The 23,986-nt window shown below is 38.8% G+C and overlaps 1 protein-coding gene across 1 annotated transcript; it reads left to right on the forward strand.

Moving 5' to 3' along the window:
• Nucleotides 1-4,828: 4,828 nt before the first annotated feature.
• LOC125226498 (histidine-rich protein PFHRP-II-like) lies at nt 4,829-23,230 on the forward strand. Its single transcript, XM_048130481.1, has 7 exons — nt 4,829-4,881; nt 5,633-5,857; nt 6,239-6,405; nt 6,951-7,083; nt 17,005-17,337; nt 18,301-18,467; nt 23,079-23,230. Exons 1-7 carry the CDS (start codon nt 4,870-4,872, stop codon nt 23,134-23,136), a joined length of 1,095 nt encoding a protein of 364 aa, XP_047986438.1. The 5' UTR covers nt 4,829-4,869; the 3' UTR covers nt 23,137-23,230.
• The last annotated feature ends 756 nt before the right edge of the window (nt 23,231-23,986 follow it).

The raw sequence follows: 23,986 nt of genomic DNA on the forward strand, positions 1-23,986 counted from the left end.
AACAATAGCATCGTTTATAGGTATCCTTATCGAATGCATAAGTTTAAGAAAGAGACAACCGCGAACCGTGTATTTTTAATTGAAGTGATTGCAATCCGAAAGACCCTTTATGCCGGACCTTTGCGGTGTAGTGGGCGGAAGAATGGGTTCAATAATTACAAAATCTGATTTGAAACAATCAAACAAGTTGTACACGACGATCGTGCAGCATTATACTGGCCTTTCTGATGTATGCAGGAATGTCGTAAATGAGTAATTAATTTTTATAATCAATTTATTATGGCTACCTTGCATGAAATGTTAATTAAAAAGTATACGGTCTTTCTGAAAGTTTTTAAAAATGTCGTAAAAGTTTGATTGATTTTTAACTTAATCATTCTACTGAGGCTACTCGCATGAAATGATTACGTGCATTAAAAGTATAAGCCGCTACTAGTAGGCACTTTTTATCACCAGTAGCGAATTTCCAGTCAAAATTATAAACAATGATTTTTATGGGCGATTAAAATAAACAGCTATCTTACAACACCAAATTTATGATATCACCTCCCTGTTTGAGATCATATTACAAGCATCGGTTAGGAAACGGAATACCTACCGAATAGACGCCTGCGCCGCTGACCGCATGCGGTTTACATTATGCCAACTCCACATGCTTGGTGTTTGTGACAAACACCAAACACACCGCATTCCCAAGCTTGGCGAACGTGTCACTTTGTCGAACATCCCTCTGATTTGTGTAAAACACCGATGCCGATCACGGGCAAACCAAACTAAACAATCCAATACCTATCGATACATTCGTGTTTGTTGTTTAGTATTGGCTGTTTGGCGTTGTTTGTGTAGCGTGTGGAGCCGCCATTAGACGCAGTTCATTCGATACAACCTTGTCGCAATAACATATTGTAATGCTATTATTATCTCTTTCATAAATAGATCATAACAAGGGCAGAGGTTTTATTAATTATGCAGGTTATTACGATATTATGTTTTGTTATAAGCTGCTGGTATTACTAAAAAAAAACATCGATGAAAATTATAGCTATTAAATAAATTGGTGTTATAAGTTTGCATTAATCGAAAACGCTTAGGTACTTGTTTATTAATGCTCACAGGTGATTCGTGTGGAATCATTATGATGTTATTTATTTTCTGAATAAACTTTACACACATGTGCACTGTCCACTTTGCTATCAGAAAGACCAACATAAATTGCGATAAAACGTCCATATTGCTCATGAAATATAAGGACCCTTCTATAATGGAAAGTCACATACACGGAGCAATGTGATAGTAATATAATGAGTGATGTTCAGAATTCAGGCTTTCTAGCTAACGCCGTGTCTTGCGTGGGCGACGGTCGCGCGACCGTCGCCATCGCATCGTCTACTTCCATATCGATAAGGTTTGATTTCGTATGCGTCGCATCGTCGTCGCGCGACCATCGTGCGACCGTCGCCCACGCAAGCCACGGCGTAAGAGTGCAATCGTTGACGATCCGTATTGCCGCAACTGAGCCAACAGTGTAGGTATCTTCCGCTACGAAGCACCAACGTTTGTCGTTTGGCTAGAAGCACGACTGTTGCAGCTCTCGTTTTATGCGCTTTTCTATGTTAAATATTATGGATGGAGCCGAATAAACGGCCATAACTGCCGCCGCAAGCATTAATGTTTGACATTCCATAAGATTACGTGTATTGGGACAATCAGCGCTACTCCTTCACGCACGTTGCCAATTATAGGTACTACTAGTTTTTGCCCGTGGCTTCGCTCGCGTTAAATTCGAAAATTGAGGAATACTCCATACAAATTTCCACCCATTTTAGGGAAGTGAGGGGTTAGAAAGAGACAAAAAGTAGCCGATGTTACTTTCCATCCCTTCTACTATCTCTACTTAAAAAAATCACGTCAATAGATCGGTTCGTTCTTCCGTGAAAGACGGACAAACAAACAGACACACACTTTCCCATTTATAATATTAGTATGGATTGTTGCGGCGTCGTTTTTCCTGCCACTGTATTTGTCAATTTCCTTGATGAACTGAGTGACGTTCGCCGCATTACTGTCATGATTATGTCGTTCATACAATCGTTCAGTTTTCAATGAAGTTGATAGAACCGGCTACAGAATTAACGACGCTGCAGTTTAAATCGGAACGTGCTTTTAGATGTGAAGAAAATCATAAAAAAATTAAAATTAGGTACATAAAATACTGGGAAATCGAGCTTTTCTCGAAGAACCTCTAAAACTCATAATGCGCGTTTTCCTAAAGATAATAACTGGCTAGAACAAGTTTTTAGTCTCGGCAACCTCCACAAGTACTTTCTTACTTATTTATTTCAAATTCCCTAAACAAGTTATATGCGCGTTTTCCTAAAGATAATAACTGGCTAGAACAAGTTTTTAGTCTCGGCAACCTCCACAAGTACTTTCTTACTTATTTATTTCAAATTCCCTAAACAAGTTATATTAACATATAAACGTTTTCTAGATTTTTTTAACGAGTTTGTAATTTAAATAACAGGCACTGAATGAATTATATCAGGCTTCATCGTAGATATTTAATGAACAACGTGGTAACTAAAATACACCTTTTTTTGGTAACAATAAAGTATCAGAAGGTTAAGTAGTGGGTTAATGTGTAAGGTAACCTCAGTTCAGTGATTCTCGTTTAATTATAAGGACATTTTAATAATTTTATTGTTGGTGTTTGTGCTTCGAATGTGCTCTCATTGAATATCCAAATTGAGTAGCGTTTCGCCTTCATGAGACACTTAATGAGCCATAATTGGATTTAATTGTCACCCAATTATTGTACTAAGTATGTATATTTTTAGTTGAATAACATTGCAATAGCGAATTACAACAATGCTCAATAAAATTTAATATACTTGGCTTTGAAATGCGTGGTTGGGCTGTGAAATGAAATAGATAGAGGTTACTTTGTGGCAGATCTAATAGCCGTTTAGAATGAGAAGTTTAGTACGCTATTTATTTTGTTTAACGAATGTACAGGCAACCAATTGGAACCCTAGGCTACTATACATTATACAACCATGTCAAAATGACAAGAATTAAGAGATTTCTTACAATCTGATTTATAACGTCACTGTGACATAGTTCTACAGTGGCCTAGGGTTCCAATTGGTCGACTGTACGAATGATAATAGGTTAAGTTATCACTCTGTTTAAACCCTACACACAATTTGGTTGTAGGCGAAACTTCTTATTGGCGCCAAAAAGAAAACAGTTGTACCTAGTAGAATTGCGAATCGTAGTGGCCTGATGGTAGGCAGTCACGGTAGCTTATGGTCACCTGTAATTACGGGGGCATCGCGTTGTATGTTCTAAAGTAGAACAAGTAAACCTCGATAGGGTGCTATTTCTACAGCCGGAGTGGTTGCGGGATTTCCTCTCATCCTCTACCATTTCTACCATTTAGAGTCTCTTGCACTACCAAAAATGGAGGGTTAACCCGAGGTTAACGGATGGAATTTGACAGTTATCCCACTAACTTTGAGTTAAGCGGGTGGTGCAAGTGGCCCTTAGCAGTGTAAGCTGAAAACCATGACGAGTGTTACTATGTTGTTATGTTGCTAAGAAACAGAACGAATTTTCAAAAACTTTGTTGTTTTACTCTCTATCATAGAATTAGGATGACAAAAGAACAACTGTCGAATATCAAAAGTGAGACCAAAACTGGAGTAATGTCAAGTGTCATTAGGAATATTAAATTCAGAAATTATGTATGATAACGTAAATAATTTACTTTCCTAACTGTTTAATCCAAACGGAAATCACTTACTGTATCCTCTAAATACAACTTTTTGTACTGAAAAGTACGATACTGTGGGTCTAGTGAAAAAGGGTATAACTCAAATTGACTCGGTGAAAAAGGTCACAAGTCCGGGGTGGGACTTGTGCCCTTTTTCACCGAGTCAATTTGAGTTATACCCTTTTTCACTAGACCCACAGGATTAATCCGTTAACTTAAATTGAGTAGGCCGCTAGTGGCCGCTGCCTGTCATCAAAAATGGTCACGTTTTTTCATTTGTAGTCTGCCTCTTTTGCACTCATAGGATGATCATATACGTGAAAGCTTCTCTTTTGCACACTTCAGCAGTCTTTAAGCGTACGCGAAGTGATAGGTCTGTACTCTCTATCTTAAAAATATTTTTGCAAAAGTTACATTTATATTTACGTAATAAGAGTTAATTTAACCCGTTAATCCTAACACGTCGCAAGCGGTTTTTCGTTAATGTGATATTTTTTCTAATCTTATAAAATATGCCCATAACCATTTAGGTTCATTACACTTTTATTATTAAGTATGTTTAGAGAGGCACTTATTCAATTTCTACACCCTACTAACATTTCGCAGACTAATCGCTGATATACCTACAAACTGTCACAATATCACAAAACTGACACCTTAAAAATCACGTCCTCGATGCACTTAACGATAAAGTCAAAATGTGTCACTCTCACAAAGGGCCTGATGTTGTTCGAATCTGGATCAATCATTGGCATTACTCACGCAACATCTACAACGACTCGTAGCTATAATGTGGCCTGACGGCCTAGCCGAAATGTCAATAGTTGACGCTATATACAGAAGAGCAATAGGGATAGATAGCTGCGATAACGATATTATGCAGCGTTTGTGCATTTGGCTAAGTACCCTGAGGGCGCAGCGGCGGGAGGGCGGTGAATTATCGAAGGTATGCGCGACCTCGCGGTGTCAAAGTTACGGAACTGAAGTGACCGCCCGCCCCACTCCCTAGGACAACGGCTCCGTTTTGCTTTTCATATAAAAGACATAGTCCGAGTCGATAATAGTATCAGTCACCTGCTCTGATTAAGTGCACAATGTTCACCAAAGTAAGTCGGTTTTGTGTGACGTTATTTTGAAATACAAATCCTTAGAGAATTAAAAATAGTAGGGTAATCATATTCAGCAATAAAAAATCTAAGGACAGCTGGGAAATCAAACTGAAACATTTTCTCTAACCGAGTGTTCAGGAAATTATAGACAAATATGAAACAGATATCTAAGGCTTTTTTCCAATAAAATATCTGTTTTTTTATAAATAACTGAACACTTTATGAATATAAATTAAAGGTTTGGTCTCAAATGTAAGTACCTGCTCAGTGGAATTCAATTGATTGCCTACCTGAAAGACTATGCCGGTTTTCATTTAAAGGAATCTAATATAACAATAGGTACCTCAGTTAACCTGCTCCCTTTAACTTAACTAAACACAATGGAACATGTGTTTACTAACAACCGTTTTCTGAGCTTAAATAAAAGATCTACCAGGTCAATAGTTCATTGGTTCCCTATCTGATGGGACCCAATGTCCAACAGCAACAGTCACAACAATTGAAATTCTTCTAGTTCCATAAATTAAAGACTTGCAATCAATCTACCTACACCATCTGATGCGATCCATAATGTTTCATTTAAAAGAGATAACTTATAATTATAAAAGCAGACACAGCAGTTAACATTCTTCTGGTTCCATAAAATGAAGTACCAAAATTCAGTCCACTTGCTCATTGGATCTCATGGGCTCCACAGGTTTTTAATTTAAGGAATCTAGCAGGGAAAGCAACAGTCTTTTGTTTCCAGGTGGTCGCCCTTAGCGCCGTGTTGGCCGCTGCCAACGCCGGTCTGCTGCCGCTGCACCACGCGGCCACCTCCTCGCAGAGCATCGTGCGCCACGACGCGCCTGCGCACTACGCGCACTACGCCCCCATCCACCATGCCCCCTTAGTGCATGCCCCCCTCATCCACCACGCCCCCGTTGTCCATGCTGCCCCCATTGTGCACGCTGCCCCCATCCACGTTGAGCACGTAAGTTTTTAGAAAAAGCAGTGGCGCCATTTTCTGGTGTTTAATCAGAATTTATTTTTATTGCCTCTAAATAATTTCTGACCATTTGTTAATCTTAATGGAAATTGATCCTCAAACGAAATATGCAAGGTATTGTTTTATCTTTTAATGTGAATTAATTTACTCAAAGGTACACACTACAACTGGACATGTTATTGCCCGGTAGCTAATTACGGGATTTGACTAAGAATCTTCTGCAGTTCTGGACTCCAAATACTTTAGTCTTTACTGGTAATCCCGATTTCCTGAATGCTACAACACGCTAAACCAAATCCAACTGCTGTTGGTCTTCCTACAACATCCTGTACCTAATGTATTCTAATAGCTTCCATTTATTTTCAGTCCCACCCCAAATACGACTACGCGTACTCCGTGGCTGACCCGCACACCGGCGACCACAAGTCCCAGCACGAGTCCCGCGACGGTGGCGCCGTGCACGGCAGCTACTCTCTGGTTGAGCCTGATGGCTCCGTCCGCAAGGTCGAGTACACCGCTGATGACCACCATGGGTAAGAACAACTCTTGGTTAGACTTTTGATTTCGTTAGAAGGATCGGTGTGTTTTAGATCGTACAGATAAGTACTGATTCCTCCTATCATGCCGACATGTCTCTGAAAAGATCTAACGTTCCTAATTTATGATCCGTCGTCCGAATACCTAAAGGCATCTAATACATCGCCTGACAATCGAGGAGTCAAGATTAACATTTGTCCACTGCTTCGAGACTATATTCTGATATTTCTGATCCTTCTGTCTGTATAATACAGCTTTCTACTCGATCATCCGTACTCACCCTTTAGAGCATACTTTGAAACACTTCATAACCATTTTATGCGACATTTTATGCGATCACTGATGGGATGGGATTATTTAATGAGTATTTAGTGATCCCCTGTCTGTGTCAATATTCGATAGGTCGGGATTGAAATACCAATAAGTATTTTTATAGCAGGTATATGTACCTATTGTCGTCCGAGTACCTAGGTTTCTTGTGCTTCGGTAGTACTTTTCGAATTTTTGTATGCCCTATATTTATGAATCTGTTTGTCCCCAGTTTCAACGCGGTCGTCCACAAGACCCCCGGCCACCACCCCGCGCCCGTGGTCCACGCCCCCCTCGTCCACGCTGCCCCCCTCGCGCACATCGCCCTCGCCCCCCTCGGACACGGCCATCATGGACTCCACTACTAGACGACTTAGCTTTAACGCGTGATGGATGACTGATGATTGTGATATTTATGTGTGCATTATGATGATGAAATGTGATTTTATACTCAACTGTAAATAAATACTCAGCTGCTGAACAGTATTCTGTTGTATGATTTAACCATCAAAGTATCTGACTCTTGTACAGGTTAAGAGTTTTAAATGATTCACGGTTAGTTTCATAAGACTTATAACTATTGACCGGGATATAAACCGTGATTACAGGTTCATTTTGAAGTCTCACTAGTTACGATTTTTCAAAAAATCCGTTTTGTAAACTTGCGGTACCAATGACTAAATGCCGTCACGATAAGGCTTAGAGTTAACACAGGATAAGAACTGATAATAAAAGGAGTCCACATTAAATTTTCTGGTGCTACTTAACACTTTCGCTACCAAGAACCCGACTGTCGGGTACACCGCTCGTAGAAGCGTAGCCGATTACATGGGTTTCCCCGTATGTAGCGAAAATGTCGTAGCGCCGCGTAGAGCCCGGTTTCGAAAGTGTGCAGTAACTAATTGCGATATTATCTTGCACATGCTTCTAGGCTGTTAATGTCAGCAATTGAATTTCAATGATAATACAAGCTATTATTGTTATATTAAAGCAAGAACATGAATAGGTAAGTATATTTATTTTTAGATTCAAAATAATGTGTAAATTGTTTACACGATTAGATAAACTTATCTAAAAATAAAATTAAAATACCGACCAATTATAATTTCAATTGGCTTTGTTCGTAAAAAATTGCCTGTCATTCTTTCTCAAGATATTATATTATAAAGCGGGCGGGAATAATTAATCATTAACCTTGAACGGTGAGCCAGGTATTAGAACAATTTGTCTTCACGTAGGACGGTTGCGTGCTCCACTGTGCAGTTTCGGCGAGATAATTACACAGATTATATGGGAACTTGCGAAATAAACGGTGCTACTATACATGCTCAACGGCCTAGAAAAATCTCTATTACGAGCCCAGTTAACTTATCTCTTAGTGGGTTTATGAATGAACTTACGTAGGAGCGTTTCAAAACTGTATCAATAGTCTTTAGTAAATAGAAGATATTACGGCAAGCATAGATTGTACGAAACCCTAGATGAGGATATGTAACGTCATGACACCACGTTCTATTACGACAATGTATGACTGATATCCAATTAGGTACTCACCGAAAATTAACACCCAAAGTTGGAGAGAAAAATCGGTACCACAGTTCTGGTTGAAGATCACGATGAGTAGTTATAACTGGGTCTTCTATTAAACATGTGTTATTATGCTTTATTCCCATGAACCCTAGTATACCTACAGGCACACGATAGTACTCTTTATTATACTGTGCTACAGGAAAACGATAGAGGTTATATAGATTCTGCTTAAACCTTCCGTCTATAATTTTTGCTATGTCCATGACGGCAAGGACATCTATCTTGACAAAATAAGGCACATTTTTCTGACATTTCCTTTTCCTTTAACCCATACAATAAAGCCAATTTAAATGCAATCACGACTAACGACTACCAATCGCAAGCTTACACACAAATCACAATATGAGTAGAAGTGGTAATGATACAAATTGCCACGATTGTCTTGAAAGGTACAGCCGACAAAGGTTAGGTTGCGAAATGGCACCGCGGAGTCATTACGAGTAGGTACAGTAAGGTGCATGGCACATTGCATCTGATTCGCATGTCGTGTCATTCCCAAGAATAGTGGTAATTTTTCCATAACATTCCTGTCTAGATTTTAGCCCTAGATGAATATTAACCTGTGTCATCACGATTTGCTTTTTGATATTTTGCTTTTACTTACCTACTTCAAAAAGCGCTTGAAACTGTCGAAAATGCTCCTTAGTGCGTTTTCACATTATCCGATCCGATATCGGATGTCGGACCGATATCCCATACATTACAGGCGCCATCTTGGATGTTTTCTATTGAAATCCTTCCGACATCCGATATCGGATCGGATAATGTGAAAACGGCCTTATACAAACGCCTTGTTGAGTGCAGTGTGCAGTTTAATAAGGGTCGCCCCCGTCTACGTGACGAAGATATTGAGCTCAAATTCTCAGGTCTTAGAAAGAGCTCAGCCGGTATTTACTCTTAAGACAATTAACACTATAAGAGCAGATATAAGTTTCATATCAACATCCCGCACAAACTTCAAAACAAGGGGAATGGGATTCAGTGTACTGTGTGCCTAAGATGTAAGTCATGTAAGTAAACACCGAATACATACTTATTTCGCGTAGACAGACACTGGAATCTATTTTTACATTCGCATTTGTTCAGCTGTAGGAAAACAATGCAAGATAATGCATTCTAACACATTGTTTTCGTTGGGGAAAGCATACGTTAATATTTATATACACCGTAGACGAAATTTTTTATAATGTATACTTAGTAGGTATCTAGATTTAGCATTTTTATCGTACCATCATATTTAGTTTTAAGGTTTCAAACACAATACCTGTATTGTTTCTTGAATAAATATATGAGTATGAGTATGAGTATGAATCCTTTTTTAAAACAAAATGGATCTCTAACTACTGTGACTTCGCTGTTATAATTATAAATAACCTACTTCCATCCACGATCTATCAATCCTGATGCCCTCGTCTTCGTTGACTTATTTGTTTCAGAACAAAAATTGGATTTCTTACGAGTATACTTCTTAGAGTAGGTAGTTAGTGTTTCTATTCCTTATTATACTGTTTTTTAAGTAATTTTTTAAGTTTTTTAAGAAATTACGAATAAAACACGAAATTGATATAACATTAAATAACTTTTTAGTTTTATTTACACTCTTGTAATGAAAATAATATTCTCTTCTGTGACACAGCGCTGCAGATTTGGTCATGACTATATGGATATGATAAGTATAATAAGCTCTCCTTTAGCAAAACTAAGCCTGCTTACCAATAAACAAAAACAAAACTTTGTTATTGGTTATCGCATCAATCGCATTACGCAGCGACCTTGAACAGATAACATCGAGAGTAAACAGACGCTGACCGCCTGACCGGTATTTTCACTTTCCTACCATACAAAATTATGACCATACACTGCAGTGTATGCTGTGCACAGCGCTGCAGGTCGGTACGACCCAGATTATAGTTAAATATGAACTAACATAAGCTCTCCTTTAGCAAAACTAAGCCAGATTACCAATAAATAACAACAAATCTTTATCGCATCAATCGCATTAGGCATCGACCTTGAGCAGATAGCATCAAGAGCGATCAGACGCTGACCGCCTGACCGGTATTTTCACTTTCCTACCGTGCACAAATGAACTGCATACTCAGCACCGCATTGCATATAGGGTCATGATTATCAGATACATATGAAGTTATTACACGGTGTAACATAAGGAAACCTAAAGATTTTAACTAGGCTTTTCTGAGGGCAAATTAAAGATAAAATTTAATATTGTATGACTTCAGGCAAATTTAGCAAAAAACAAATTTTTGTGTATTTTTTTTTTCGTTTTTTTTTTTGGATAAATTTTTATATAGTAGGTAAATGTTATTCGTAAAACTGGCACTTAAAATAAAAAAGTACAATTTATTTTATAAAAAAATACTTTTTTTCAACAAGTTACTTTTTGATACCTATCAACGAGGATAGTTAGATTATGTCCGATGACGTCATCATCGCCATCAAAACATCAAATCGTTTTGTTTTGAGAAACAATAAGTAATTTTATTTTTTTAATGCTTATAAGGCGAAATCCAGAAACGTTTATATGACATTTTACTCTTCTATTATGATGAGGAATACGCTGTTAAAATTATTCGGTTTCCTCATGTTACACCGTGTATAAGTCCTCCTTTAATAATGCTAAGCCGGCTTATCAACAACAAAGCTTCGTTATCGCGTCATCGTATTAGTGTAAGTCCTGAGTGCACGCTCATATTGGGCGTGCAGCGGGGGGGGGAGGGGGGGGGGGGGGCGGGGGGGTGCATGTCAAACAATTGAAGGTCATACAAGTGTCCTGAGTCAACGCTGCATAGATTGAATATTGAATGCACACTCGCCCGCACCGCTGCACGCCCCGTCACACGCTCCGCTCCGAGCGTCCACTCAGGCCTTACGGCTCAGCCACGACATTGGTCTAAGCGCGACAGCGGTGAGCGGCGGCCATACATTGGAGCGAGACACAGCGATGGGACTTTTCATTCGCATGTTTGGCTGCCGCTCACCGCTGACGCGCTTAGACCAATGTCGTGGCTGGGCCGTTACACTTGGGTGACCTTGGTTAGCATCGAGAGCGAAGACGCTGACCGCCTGACCGCTATTTTCACTTTTCTACCGCACAACTTGAGCGCGAAAGTGAAATTGGATGAGAAGCTACCGTGGAAGCAATATTATCTCTGTGTGTAACCACAACATAGAGTAGAAGGAACTTGTGTATTCATCTAGTTTAGGTTTATTTTATCCGTGTGGTGACGGGCTGAGATCCCCGTGTTGTGATGAGCTAAGGATACCAGCACCCCTTTTCCTCCCGTGGATGTCGTAATAGTCATAGAAGTTGACTGTGGGATTTGGATTTAATAGTGTCATATTTTAACAAACGTCTAAAAAGGAGGATGTTACTTATTAAAAACCAAAACTGAATTTTTCAAAGCTTCACTTATTCCAGTAGTAATAAAAAAAAAAGTATTTAACTCGAGTGAAAAGCACCATTTCATCACTTATCTATAAACTTGCAACCTATAAGTTACTATAACCGAGTGTGGGTCAGACAGACAGTCAGTCGGCCATATTTAAATGATTGTAATCGCAATTGGTAACCGGCGGCATTTATAACTCAGAGTAAATAATATACATTAATCGATATTGATTAATATTTCTCAACTTTAATTTTATTAAGCTTGACGGGTTAAAATACAAATATGAAGTCTGCGTAGACGCCGTGTAGTGGCGAGCGAGATTTAATGACTGGCATCTTTCCCTGTCACTCTAAATACATCTTAAGTGGAGTAAAAGAGAAAGATGCCCGTAATTTGATGACTTCTGTATTCGCAGTAGGCCCTTTGAGAATCGTGCGGCGATATTCGTGCCGCGGTCCTTATTCCCTACAATTTCAATGCATTTGTGTCACATTGCTCCGGATTCGCGTTTCATTGGTATTTGATATAAATTCCAAGCGGATGATTGTACCTATGTTAGGCTATTGTCCTATCATACACTATATTCCTGCAGAAAATGGACACTTAAAAGCCTCACATTTGCTAAATCGAGAGACAGTTTATATTTATTAGGAAATAAATATTATGGAACCGTAAATGATAAACGTATGGTCCACGTAAGTTTTTTACGTACGCTCTTAGGTTTTAAGTCATTAAATACCTCTATATAATATAAATTGTTGAAGCGCTGGTAGCCTAGCGGTAAGTACGTGCGACTTTCGGTCCGGGTCGCGAGTTCGAACCCCGGCTCGCACCAATGAGTTTTTCGGAATTTATGTGCGAAATGTCATTTGATATTTTCCAGTCGCTTTTCGGTGAAGGAAAACATAGTGAAGAAACCGGACTAATTCCAATAAGGTCTAGTTTACCCTTCGGGTTGGACGGTCAGATGGCAGTCGCTTTCGTAAAAACGAATGCCTACGCCAAATCTTGGGATTAGTTGTCAAAGCGGATGCCAGGCTCCCATGAGCCGTGGCAAATGCCGGGATAACGCACGGAGGATGATGATGATAACATAAATTGTTAATTACTATATTTATTATTAATTAAAATCGTCAATTTAGTTTTAAAGGAAGCACCTCATGACGAAAGAGGCTGACGAAACAACAAGGGCAACCCACAGAACAGAAAATACGAGGACTAGGTGTTTATGAGGCAGAGGTTCTAAACATTGAATACCTGAGCAACAGTTTTGTAATCAGATATTTATAATTAAGTTGAAAGTTTTCATACTGAATATGCAATTTAGTAACTGGGGTTGACTCACATTAATTTTTTTATTCTATCAATATATACACCGTGTTTCACTTAACACTAAAAACCTGAAAACTGTTTGTTCAGAATCGAGAGTAGAATCGATTGAGCTATATCTTGATGGGGGCAATATTTTTTGTTTTAATTTGTATTATTAGTTATTGTTCATGTGCCCATTCTACAAATTCGTAATACAACATTGTGCATATCATATTGTTAGAGGTTGTATACCTTTTTCAGTATTTAAGGGTATTAATACTGGCTGGTTACTTGGACTATTATTTTTTCTGCTACGAGATAGACGTTGTACGTCAGTTTCATTTTAAAGTTTATCATAAGTCATAACAAATTGAACTCGTACCTAATTATACAACCTTGTCATTTTGAATGTTAGGTTTACTGCGTCACCTGTCCAATGTGAAATTTACTGTGACACAGTTTAAAATGCTTTACAGTGACATAGCTGTCTATTGGTAAACCTTATGTCGTTGCAGTAACGTACACAATTAAACAGTTTGAAGGTTTATGATGGTAGCTAGCAATTATTTTATTGAGTGTAGAGTTAAAAGCCGAGTAGAGCTGCACAGAAAATCAAAAATTCAATTTAAAAAAATAATAATCATCAGATTAAAAAATGAACATTCTAGATACGTTTAAAAAAATAAAAATTAGTTGGTGTGTCTGAGGTTTTGAGTGATACCGGAAACACGGTGTATATAGTCTATGATTTTACGTTATAATGAACTGAGATTAGAAAATTATTAATAATACGTATAAAAACATATACATAACTCACGCCTGTATTGCCAAACGGGGTAGGCACTGTAGGCAGGGCACATGATATTTCTCAAGTTTCAGAGCCACTCTTGTAAATAAAGTCATTGTTAAATGAAGAATGTATTGTTTGTGTGTCTTGTTGTTTATTGTAGGTAGGTTAATTTCAAATTGATACCTATACTTTGTCATGAAAGTGAATGAATGAAAAGTACTTAGGTAAAACAACAACGGTTGTCTATTGTTTGCCCGACAGTCATTTAACATAATATTCATTTGCCCGAATCTAACTTGCCTGAATTTCATTTGCCCGAATGATTTGTTTACCATAAAAATCATATGACATACTCGTTGTTTATCCGAATATTACCTTCCATAATCATACAATGCCATACTATTTGTTAGCCATATTATTAAGTGCAATAATATGGTTTCATAGAATATTCAAACGCCATAAGCAATTATTGCCATATTAATTGTTGCCCATATTATTACCTAACCTAACCTACTTTCTGATAGCAGTTTCATTTTCCAGGGGTCACAGTTCTAACCTAACCTAACCTACTTTTCCAGCAGTTTCATTCTCCAGGGGGTCAAAGTTCTAACCTAACCTAACCTACTTTCTGATAGCAGTTTCATTTTCCAGGGGTCGCAGTTCTAACCTAACCTAACCTACTGTCTGATAGTATTTTCATTTTCCGGGGGGTCACAGTTCTAACCTAACCTACTTTTCAAGCAGTTTCCTTTTCCAGAGGTTCACAGTTCTAACCTAACCTAACCTACTTTCTGATAGCAGTTTCATTTTCCGGGGGGTCACAGTTCTAACCTAACCTAACCTACTTTCTGATAGCAGTTTCATTCTCTAGTCCTTCTAGTACCTATTATAGTAGTTTTCGATTCTGCAAAAGCACATTATGGAAATTGACTTTTCTGGACGCTAATTTGTATGACAAATGATGGTATGGAATGTGGTAATTACGGATTTCGATGATTCTGACAAATGACATTATGGAAACTGACTTTATGGGAAACAAAGTTTCTGGCACTAGATTAATATACTAAACAATGATTATGGCATAAGTTGTTATGAGAAACAATATTATGATTGTTGAATAGGATGGCAAATAAAATTATGGCAAATGAAATTCTGGCAAATGGGGGTATCCCAACAACAACGTTAACCATAAACGTACTTAGTACCCAGTAAGGGCTATAAGATTCTTATTGGGTAATAAACTACATTATTCTACTTTAAAAATCTGCAGCGTAAGGTTTTGCCATTTGTTCAATTTGTAAAATACGCGTTTTATTTAGAACGTGCTGTGCTGAATATTCATTAAAATAAGTAAAACAAGCCCTAGGTTGCCTACCCCTGCAAGCAGATGCACTCTACCATAACTTACGCTCTAGTCACAAGCTGTTAAGTATATTATTGCAAATAGATACCAATATAAAAACCAACATACTCATCCACCGTATCATTATTGTGCTGACACCTCAAATCAAGACATCAACGCTTCAGCAGAATGTGTCTCAAAGTAGGTTACAAGTGATATAATATTTTGAGTATCTGATAGTGAAGTGCTACATATATTTAAGTGAACAGTGTGTGTTGTGTACGTTATCCTATTCCTAAGCGGCCTAGTTTACCCTCTGGGTCGGAATGTCAGATGGCAGTAGCTTTAAACTCTTGTGTACTCTATGTTGTAGAATCTGCGCCAAAAGAGCGTACACTTCCTACCGCTTCTTTCCGCCATCGCCCTACGCGACAACATTTCCATCGTCATCATCTAGATGGCTGGCAGTCCTCAACTGTGCGTTTCTCCAGAAACTTCCTGCCCCGCACAGCTAAACTGTGGAATGAATTGTCGCCTGCGGTATTTCCGGACCGATACGACCTTCAAATCTTCAAGAAAAGAGCGTACACCCATCTTAAAGGCCGGCAACGCACCTCTAACACCTCTGGTGTTTCGGGTGTCCATGGGCGGCGGTGATCGCTTACCATCAGGCGACCTGTCTGCTCGTTTGCCTCCTATCCCATAAAAAAAAAAAAAAACATATCTTAAAGGCCGCCAACGCACCTCTATCCCTTCTGATGTTTCGAGAGTCCATTGGACGGCAGTGATAGCTTAGGCGACCTGTCTTTACGTTTACCTAATAACTATATCTCATATAAAAAATCCTGGAAATAGTTGCCGAAGTGAACGACAGGATCTCATGAGCCGTGCCAAAATTCCGAGATAACGCTAAGTAACTGACTCCAGAGGCAAGGCATACATTTAAAGCTCGGCCACACATGCGTGTTTTGAGAGCGTAGGCAGAGCGTTAGCGGAGCGTCAGCGGAGCGCAATGATAGCAGTGCGCCGGACGAACGCTGGCGTTGCGCCCAGCGGACGCCGGTGGGAACTAACGAGCGCGGATTGCGAGCGGAATGCGCGTGGATTGCGAGCGGAACGCCATGTGCGGCGGCGGTGATCGCTTACCATCAGGCGACCTGTCTGCTCGTTTGCCTCCTATCCCATAAAAAAAAAAAAAAACATCTTAAAGGCCGCCAACGCACCTCTATCCCTTCTGATGTTTCGAGAGTCCATTGGACGGCAGTGATAGCTTAGGCGACCTGTCTTTACGTTTACCTAATAACTATCTCATATAAAAAATCCTGGAAATAGTTGCCGAAGTGAACGACAGGATCTCATGAGCCGTGCCAAAATTCCGAGATAACGCTAAGTAACTGACTCCAGAGGCAAGGCATACATTTAAAGCTCGGCCACACATGCGTGTTTTGAGAGCGTAGGCAGAGCGTTAGCGGAGCGTTAGCGGAGCGTCAGCGGAGCGCAATGATAGCAGTGCGCCGGACGAACGCTGGCGTTGCGCCCAGCGGACGCCGGTGGGAACTAACGAGCGCGGATTGCGAGCGGAATGCGCGTGGATTGCGAGCGGAACGCCAGCGTTCGTCCGGCGCACCGCTATCATTGCGCTCCGCTAACGCTCTGCTAACGCTACGCTATCAAAACGCTTTATGTGTGGCGGAGGCTTCAGGGAAGCTAGAGTCCTCCGTTATACATTGCGGAGATAGGAGCCTACCTAAATTAATATATTCTCCTACGTCTTCATTCCCGCCTGATTTAAAGGTTTTCTGAACATTAAATAATAATTTAACAAAATCCTGCTTCATTTCAGGTAGTGTTATTTAGCGTGGCAATAGCCATCTGCCATGCAGGTTACATCGGATTGGATGCGACCTCGTCACAAACTGTAGTTCGCCACGACGAACTCAACCAACACGGACATATTGCACATTCCGGACTTGCCTCACATGCTGGAGACGTCAGTGCTCCCATCTATGAGCCGAGCTATGAAAACGAAGCGCAGTATGTGTACCAAGACGCAGGATACAACTCTGAAGATTACTACCATGGACAGAACCAGGCTTATGAAGAGTACTCTGGTGGCGTTCAGCTTCATGGGGCATACCAGCCTCTTGCAACTTACGCGTCTGGATATAATAACTACGTAAGTTTTATAAAAGAAGTACCTACTAAAGTAGTTACCTTGACCCCTTCATCCCTTTTCAAATACCTAACGTCATCTACTTAAATTATATCACAACATTAAAGTTGAAATGTAACGTAGTTTATCAAAATGTTATCAAAATTACCGGCATAGCAATTGAACAGGTACCCAATTATTAAAGTGTGTGAATTGAAAGCATTATCTTTATAGTAAGTAATTACCCACGCAAATGTCTTACTTGTCTAAACAGTCGAACAATTTGCGGCTGTTCTCACAAGCAGTAAATAACTATGTATTAGGTACCTGACGAAAATGGGCGTAGTTTCGCCGTAGTCCGGATATTGAATATTAAAAATCGAACTGTTGACCTTGGATTTCAAACAAATCGTTCGGCTGCCAGAGTAGCAAATATCGTGTAGGATACGGCTAATTTAGCTGCGTTTTAGGAATTATTTATAATGGCCTGCGGTTAACGAAAGGTACGATAGTCACGTAACGATAAATAGAGGCGACCGTGAAACGGAACACTCCAATGCTAAATAAAAGGAATTTTATATGTTTTATAGTGTCGCAAGAGTGCGTAGCCAGACGCGGGTGGCGTCGGCCGGACCGCTCTTTTTATTCACCTTCTCGGTTGGGCATTGACCTGAAAACGAAGTATTACAATTATAATCTAGGTAGTACGGTTTGTTTGGTGCACCAAGTGCGTTGGGCAACTTGCTAGCGCCTTACAATGGCATATGACAAAACAAAACCAAACTAATCATACCCACCTATTCCGCTACGTACTCCAACAATAGCCTAGTCCGCTTTTCTCAGTCAATTTGCTGGATTGCCTTTGTATTTTCGGAACGTACCTAATGTATTTGTTATACTTGAAATATAAACAAAGGCGGGTTTGAAGGTGCCATTCGCGTTTTTTATGATGTTTAAGTCAATAATGAGATTTGATGTATATTCCAGGCTCCTCCGAAGTACCACTTCACATACTCTGTGTCGGACCCGCACACCGGCGACCACAAGGCGCAGTTCGAGTCGCGTGATGGCGACGTCGTGAAGGGCATGTATACTCTGGTGGAACCGGACGGCAACGTGCGCACCGTGCATTACACCGCCGACGACGTCAATGGGTAACCTCTTTACTTTACATCATGTTTGATTTGTGAACGCCTATTCCTATTCAGACAATACTTGCAGTAGCAGAAAACGGGTGACGTTGCTATCGTGTTTGCCGCGTTGCTTTTGCGATTAGAGTGTTCAGTGTGTCACTCAATTCGGAAGTGTTTGTTGTTCCTATCTTTTCATGTACTATTTTATATGTTCCATACATCAGGTATAATTCGGGGTATTACCCGCTGCTGATACGCCGCGCCAACTACACTGCAATAGTAAAACTATCCTCTAAGGTTCTACATTTGTGAGTGTGCACGAGAAAACGTCCCACTTTGTCGATTGCTATAAAGCCGCTTCAGTCAGTTTATTCATATAAAGATACAAGTCAATCTCGCCTTAATGGTAACCGACAAAGTGGGACGTTTTACTAAACACACTCACATTGAAACTAAATTCAGTGGTGTTTGTAATCTGTGGTTCTATGTTTTCCCACAGTAGCTAAGATAATTGATAATTTAAAGTGCTTAAAATTTTATAGCTAATTCTAAAGGTCCACGTGCTTGATCAAAGACTAACAATGTATTTTAAACCAGGTCGAATTCGTGATTTTGTTTAAGTGCATAATAGTGTTAACTGTTATAATTTGGCTTCTTTTATGGCCAAACCTTATGACTAATATTGGCGCTAGCACCCTTAGGTAATTGTAATTAGCAGTTATCTAGATCTAGGCTTCATTGCGCATACTAATACTGAATCCGGCCCTTGGACTACTAAAGCAAGCTTTATGTAATCCTACGGATTACTCAACAGTATTCACCGGGAAAAGTTCTTGGACCACTTTCGTTTTCCTAGTTAGTAATATAATATTTCGACGCTTGTAAATATAAAAGGTTTATTAATATAAGGTTGATTTAACATGAGAGTTTCGTAATGCCGGTAATGCGTAATAATGGTCTTAAACAAATTTAGTACCCTAATATTTGTCATGAATTCGAATAATATGTATATGATATAACCTAACCACAAAATTAAAATTTTGAAAAAACCCCCGACCGCGACATATAGTGGACAGATTTTCATGAAACATGGCTAAGAACACTCCCGACTAACTCAGCTTTCAGACAAAAAAAAATCTCAATCCGTTCATCCGTTCGGGAGCTACGATGCCACAGACAGACACACACACAGACTGACAGACAGAGAGACAAACAGACAGACAGACACGTCAAACTTATAACATGCCGTCGTTTTTGCGTCGGGGGTTAATTAGCTACACAGGTTATTTTTGAAAAGGATGTAGGTAATAGATTGTACAAGGTTTTAACACTTTTAACTTCTTCTGCACAAGGGTCTTTCTTTGTGGTCTTTATTTATATGAATGACTGGCGAATAACAATGGTTCTGAAAACGAATGAAACATCAAATGTGCATACATAAAATCACGGCTATATCCCACAAAAGGGGTAGGCAGAGCACATGAAACTACTCAAATTTCAGTGCCACTCTTCGCAATTACGTGGTTGAAAGAAAAAGGACATTGTGACATTGCAATGGCAGGTTGCCAGCCTCTCGCCTAATGTAACCTATATCCTACAGTCGAGTTTTACGACACCCATGGAAAGAAAGGGGGTGGTGATTTCACCCGCCACCACACGGGAAAAGTTAAAATCACATCAAAAGTTATAAAAACATATTTAACTATTCTGCCGCATTATGTAGATATCTGTATCTTGAGTTATAAATAGTTACATATTTTCCAATGTAATTGCTAAACAACATCAGTCAATAAATCAGTTACTAGACAATAGGTACCGATACAAAGTTGAACCCGCGACCTTTACAAATACCTACTTACACAGGCCACTTACAATCCATCGGGCGCAAATAAAAGAACATCGAGCGTAACCCAGTTATTGACATGAACAATTGAACAGTCATTGATGCCGAATGGCCTTGATACTTGGAAGTTTGGGAGCCTGACTGATTCGACTCGCTTTATTTACTTACTTACATAATAATTAAATCACAGACCACCTCAAATACTAGAAGGAGCATTCAAGCAAACTCAAAGTCACATGTTCTGCCGTAGTATTTTTTTATTTAGTATGGGAACGCCACGGCTTGATCCTGTTGTGTCAACGTTTACAAACAGCATTTATATGTTTTTTTTTTGTTTTTTTTTTTTTAGGGGACACCTTACACAGATCAACTTAGCCCCAAACTAAGCAAAGCTTGTACTATGGGTGCTAAGCGACGATATACATACTTAAATAGATAAATACATACTTATATACATAGAAAACATCCATGACTCAGGAACAAATATCTGTGCTCGTCACACAAATAAATGCCCTTACCGGGATTCGAACCTGGGACCGCGGCTCAGCAGGCAGGGTCACTACCGACTGAGCCAGACCGGTCGTCTCTGTCTGTCTCTGTCTGTACTTTTGGAATATTTATAAAAAAATAATTATAGGGTTGAACTTGAGCTGTTATAATAATTATGTGTTGTAAGATGTTTGGGGTTTTCCAAAGAGCTATGGAGCGCAGCATATTAGGTGTAAAAGATCCGGAACACCACGCTGCGCTCTAAAACTAAACTCAAATGATAGACGTAGCTCGAAAAGCGGCTAAGCTAAAATAGCATCGGGCTGGCCATGTCTGTCGAATGCCGGACGACTTGTGGGCCAAGATAACCACGGAGTGGGAGCCCCACGAGTCAAACCGGGGATCCGGCAGACGACGTCGGCGATGGCGGGATTACTTGGACCCCTCTTTGAAAGATTGGCCAGATGTTGCTCCAAACAGGGACGAGTGGAAAAAGAGGGGGGAGGCTTTTGCCCAGCAGTGCGACACATTAAACTCTAAATAATAATAATAAATAAAATAAAGATTTTGTATGAATTTTCATATGTCTGGTCACAGCTTACTCTTCGCTTCAAAGTGCCTGTGTAACCTGTGTACATAAAACAATAATGCCCAAATAAAGGAACACAATTACTTTTCACCTTGGCTCATTGACGATGTTATTATTGAAACATAAAGTTATTTGTAATGACTGTTATTTATAATTTCTGCATTACTGAGCTCGTAAATATTTCATTTATTACTTGTAATTATTGATCCAGTTAACGTTATGCGTTTATTATGTATTTGCAAGAAACTCATTTCTTTTGATTTACGACAACATTTGTTAATCAGGGATTTAAAATATATCTGCAATTTTAAACTAGGTAAATATAGCAATGAACGTCCTTAAGTACATTTCCGCTGACGACGGACTCTTTATTTTAATGATATTTGCAACAGCCTTAATTTAAAAATTTTACAGACTAATTAAAAATGTTGACATAATTTTAATAGGGTACATTTTTCAACAACCCATTAATATATTTTACGTTGTCATAATTTAGTAATAAACTGTTGCTTTACTACTTGTACGTTTACGAAAACTCTTTTCTGGTTAATTTACTTAACTGATGTTAGCATAAAGTAGCGACTATCTACTTATACTGATGTATAAGTAGATAAGTCGCTACTTTATGCTGTCGCTGTCAACCTTAATTGGTCTGACCTAATTCACATTTTTTTTTAATGGGTTAAATATTTCAAAATTTGGCAATGAAATAAGCCTAAAATTAACTCTTTATTAGGTATTATTACAGAGAAATATGTACCTATTACTTTGATTTGTTATGTATTGTAGATCTTGCTATTAAGACTCCGTCGTCTGTCCAATGGCACCCTCATGAGGCTCGTTTTTAAAATTGCGTTTTCTAATGAGTACTTAAATCAATTTACCTATGTATAAATCACTATTTACTATAAAATTGTTGATCTTTCTAATATTCTCACTTTTGCTCACTATCACATTTTTATTTTACATAGTTATCGATTGCGTTATTTACTAATAAACATGACAAAAAAACATGGCCACCATTTTGCTGGTTGGTATTTATATAATTTGCTTTTATAAGAAAAATAAAACTATGAGACAAGTAAAAAGTGGGGGAATTACTACGACAACAACAATAATACAAAATAAATGAATTGATTTATTAGAAAACACAACTTAAGCTGTTTCATATGCTCTGCTCACCCCTTTTTCGAATACAGGTGTGAGTTTATTTATGTAGAAAACACAATCCCGCATATAAGGGTGTCACTGGACCGGACGTCGGCCTCTTAAGTAGCCATAAAATGAATGTCTCAATTCACAAACAAGGTACTAACTACCATTTAAGTACTCTCGTCACACTGTCACGATTTTTCACATCGAACATTCTCACACGTATTAAGACAATCTAAATGAGACCAGTTGGGCAACGCTTGACTATTTGCATGTTTCTTATCGCACATCACACTAAATACGTTAGACTTTGTAATATGATTTTAGTTTGGCCAAAACATAAAATCAGACTATTATACTGTAGCTCCTCTTTTTGTCCTATAAAATTTTGTTTGACGAGAAATCTACATGAAAACAACATTTTTTCAACATCAACGCCGGGGATAAAACTGGGTGATGTTTTTACGGCAAAATAAAATTTAATGAACATGAACGCAATAGATGATATGAATACTTATGTAAATGACATAATTTTATTGACACTTCTTTTAATTTTCAGATTCAATGCTGTGGTGGAGCGAACGGGCCCAACAGTTCACGAGACAACTTATCACTGATATTTTATACCTAACCTATTAAATTAATAAGTTTCAAAACATGTAATTTAGCTGTTATTAATCATATAATAATATAATTACGTCGTTAATGAACTTTATTGTGTTATATTTACCTAACAAACTTTCATACCTAATAAAATGCCCCCTTCAAATGATAACCCTGCCACTATCCTCTTGGTAATGTTTACGATTTAATTTATAACTGAAGAAATGAACATAAATTATATAAGGTAATTCTAAACATATTGTAATAGTCCGAAAACCTCAGCATACATTTAATGTGATACCTAAATCATTAAGGGCCACTTGCGCCCACCCACCATTTTGTATGGAATTTGACAGTTACAGTCCACTAACCCTGAGGTAAGTGGTTGGTGCAAGTGGGCCTTAATAATTAAAAGTTCTACCTAACTACAGCAAAGATGATGCGCTGTGAGTATCCACCAATTGAGGAGGTCATTTTTATATTTTTTACTCGATTTGAGCCCTATGATGATGCCTCAAGCCTGTCCAGAAATATATGACTATGCGCCATGTTGCGAAATTTTATTGGAACTATTTTCTTCATACAACATATACTTACTAAATTGTCACCGCATACATCTGAATTATAGCGCCATCTTGAAAATAATCATAAATTCTGGTCAGGCTTTTAGTGAGCGTCAGAATGGCATTTCTGCGACATGAAACAAATCAAACGCAGAAATGTACTCTGTCGTGGATACGCAAGAGCGATAGAGATAGATAGCTACGAAAGAGATATTATTGTGAGCGTTTCGTGAGCTTTTGTGCATTGGGCTACGCACACAGGTCAGGCTTTAATTACTTGGTATTTATAGAAAATATATAT

The sequence above is a fragment of the Leguminivora glycinivorella genome, chromosome 5 (genome assembly GCF_023078275.1).
Source record: "Leguminivora glycinivorella isolate SPB_JAAS2020 chromosome 5, LegGlyc_1.1, whole genome shotgun sequence".
NCBI classification, from domain to species: Eukaryota; Metazoa; Arthropoda; class Insecta; order Lepidoptera; family Tortricidae; genus Leguminivora; species Leguminivora glycinivorella.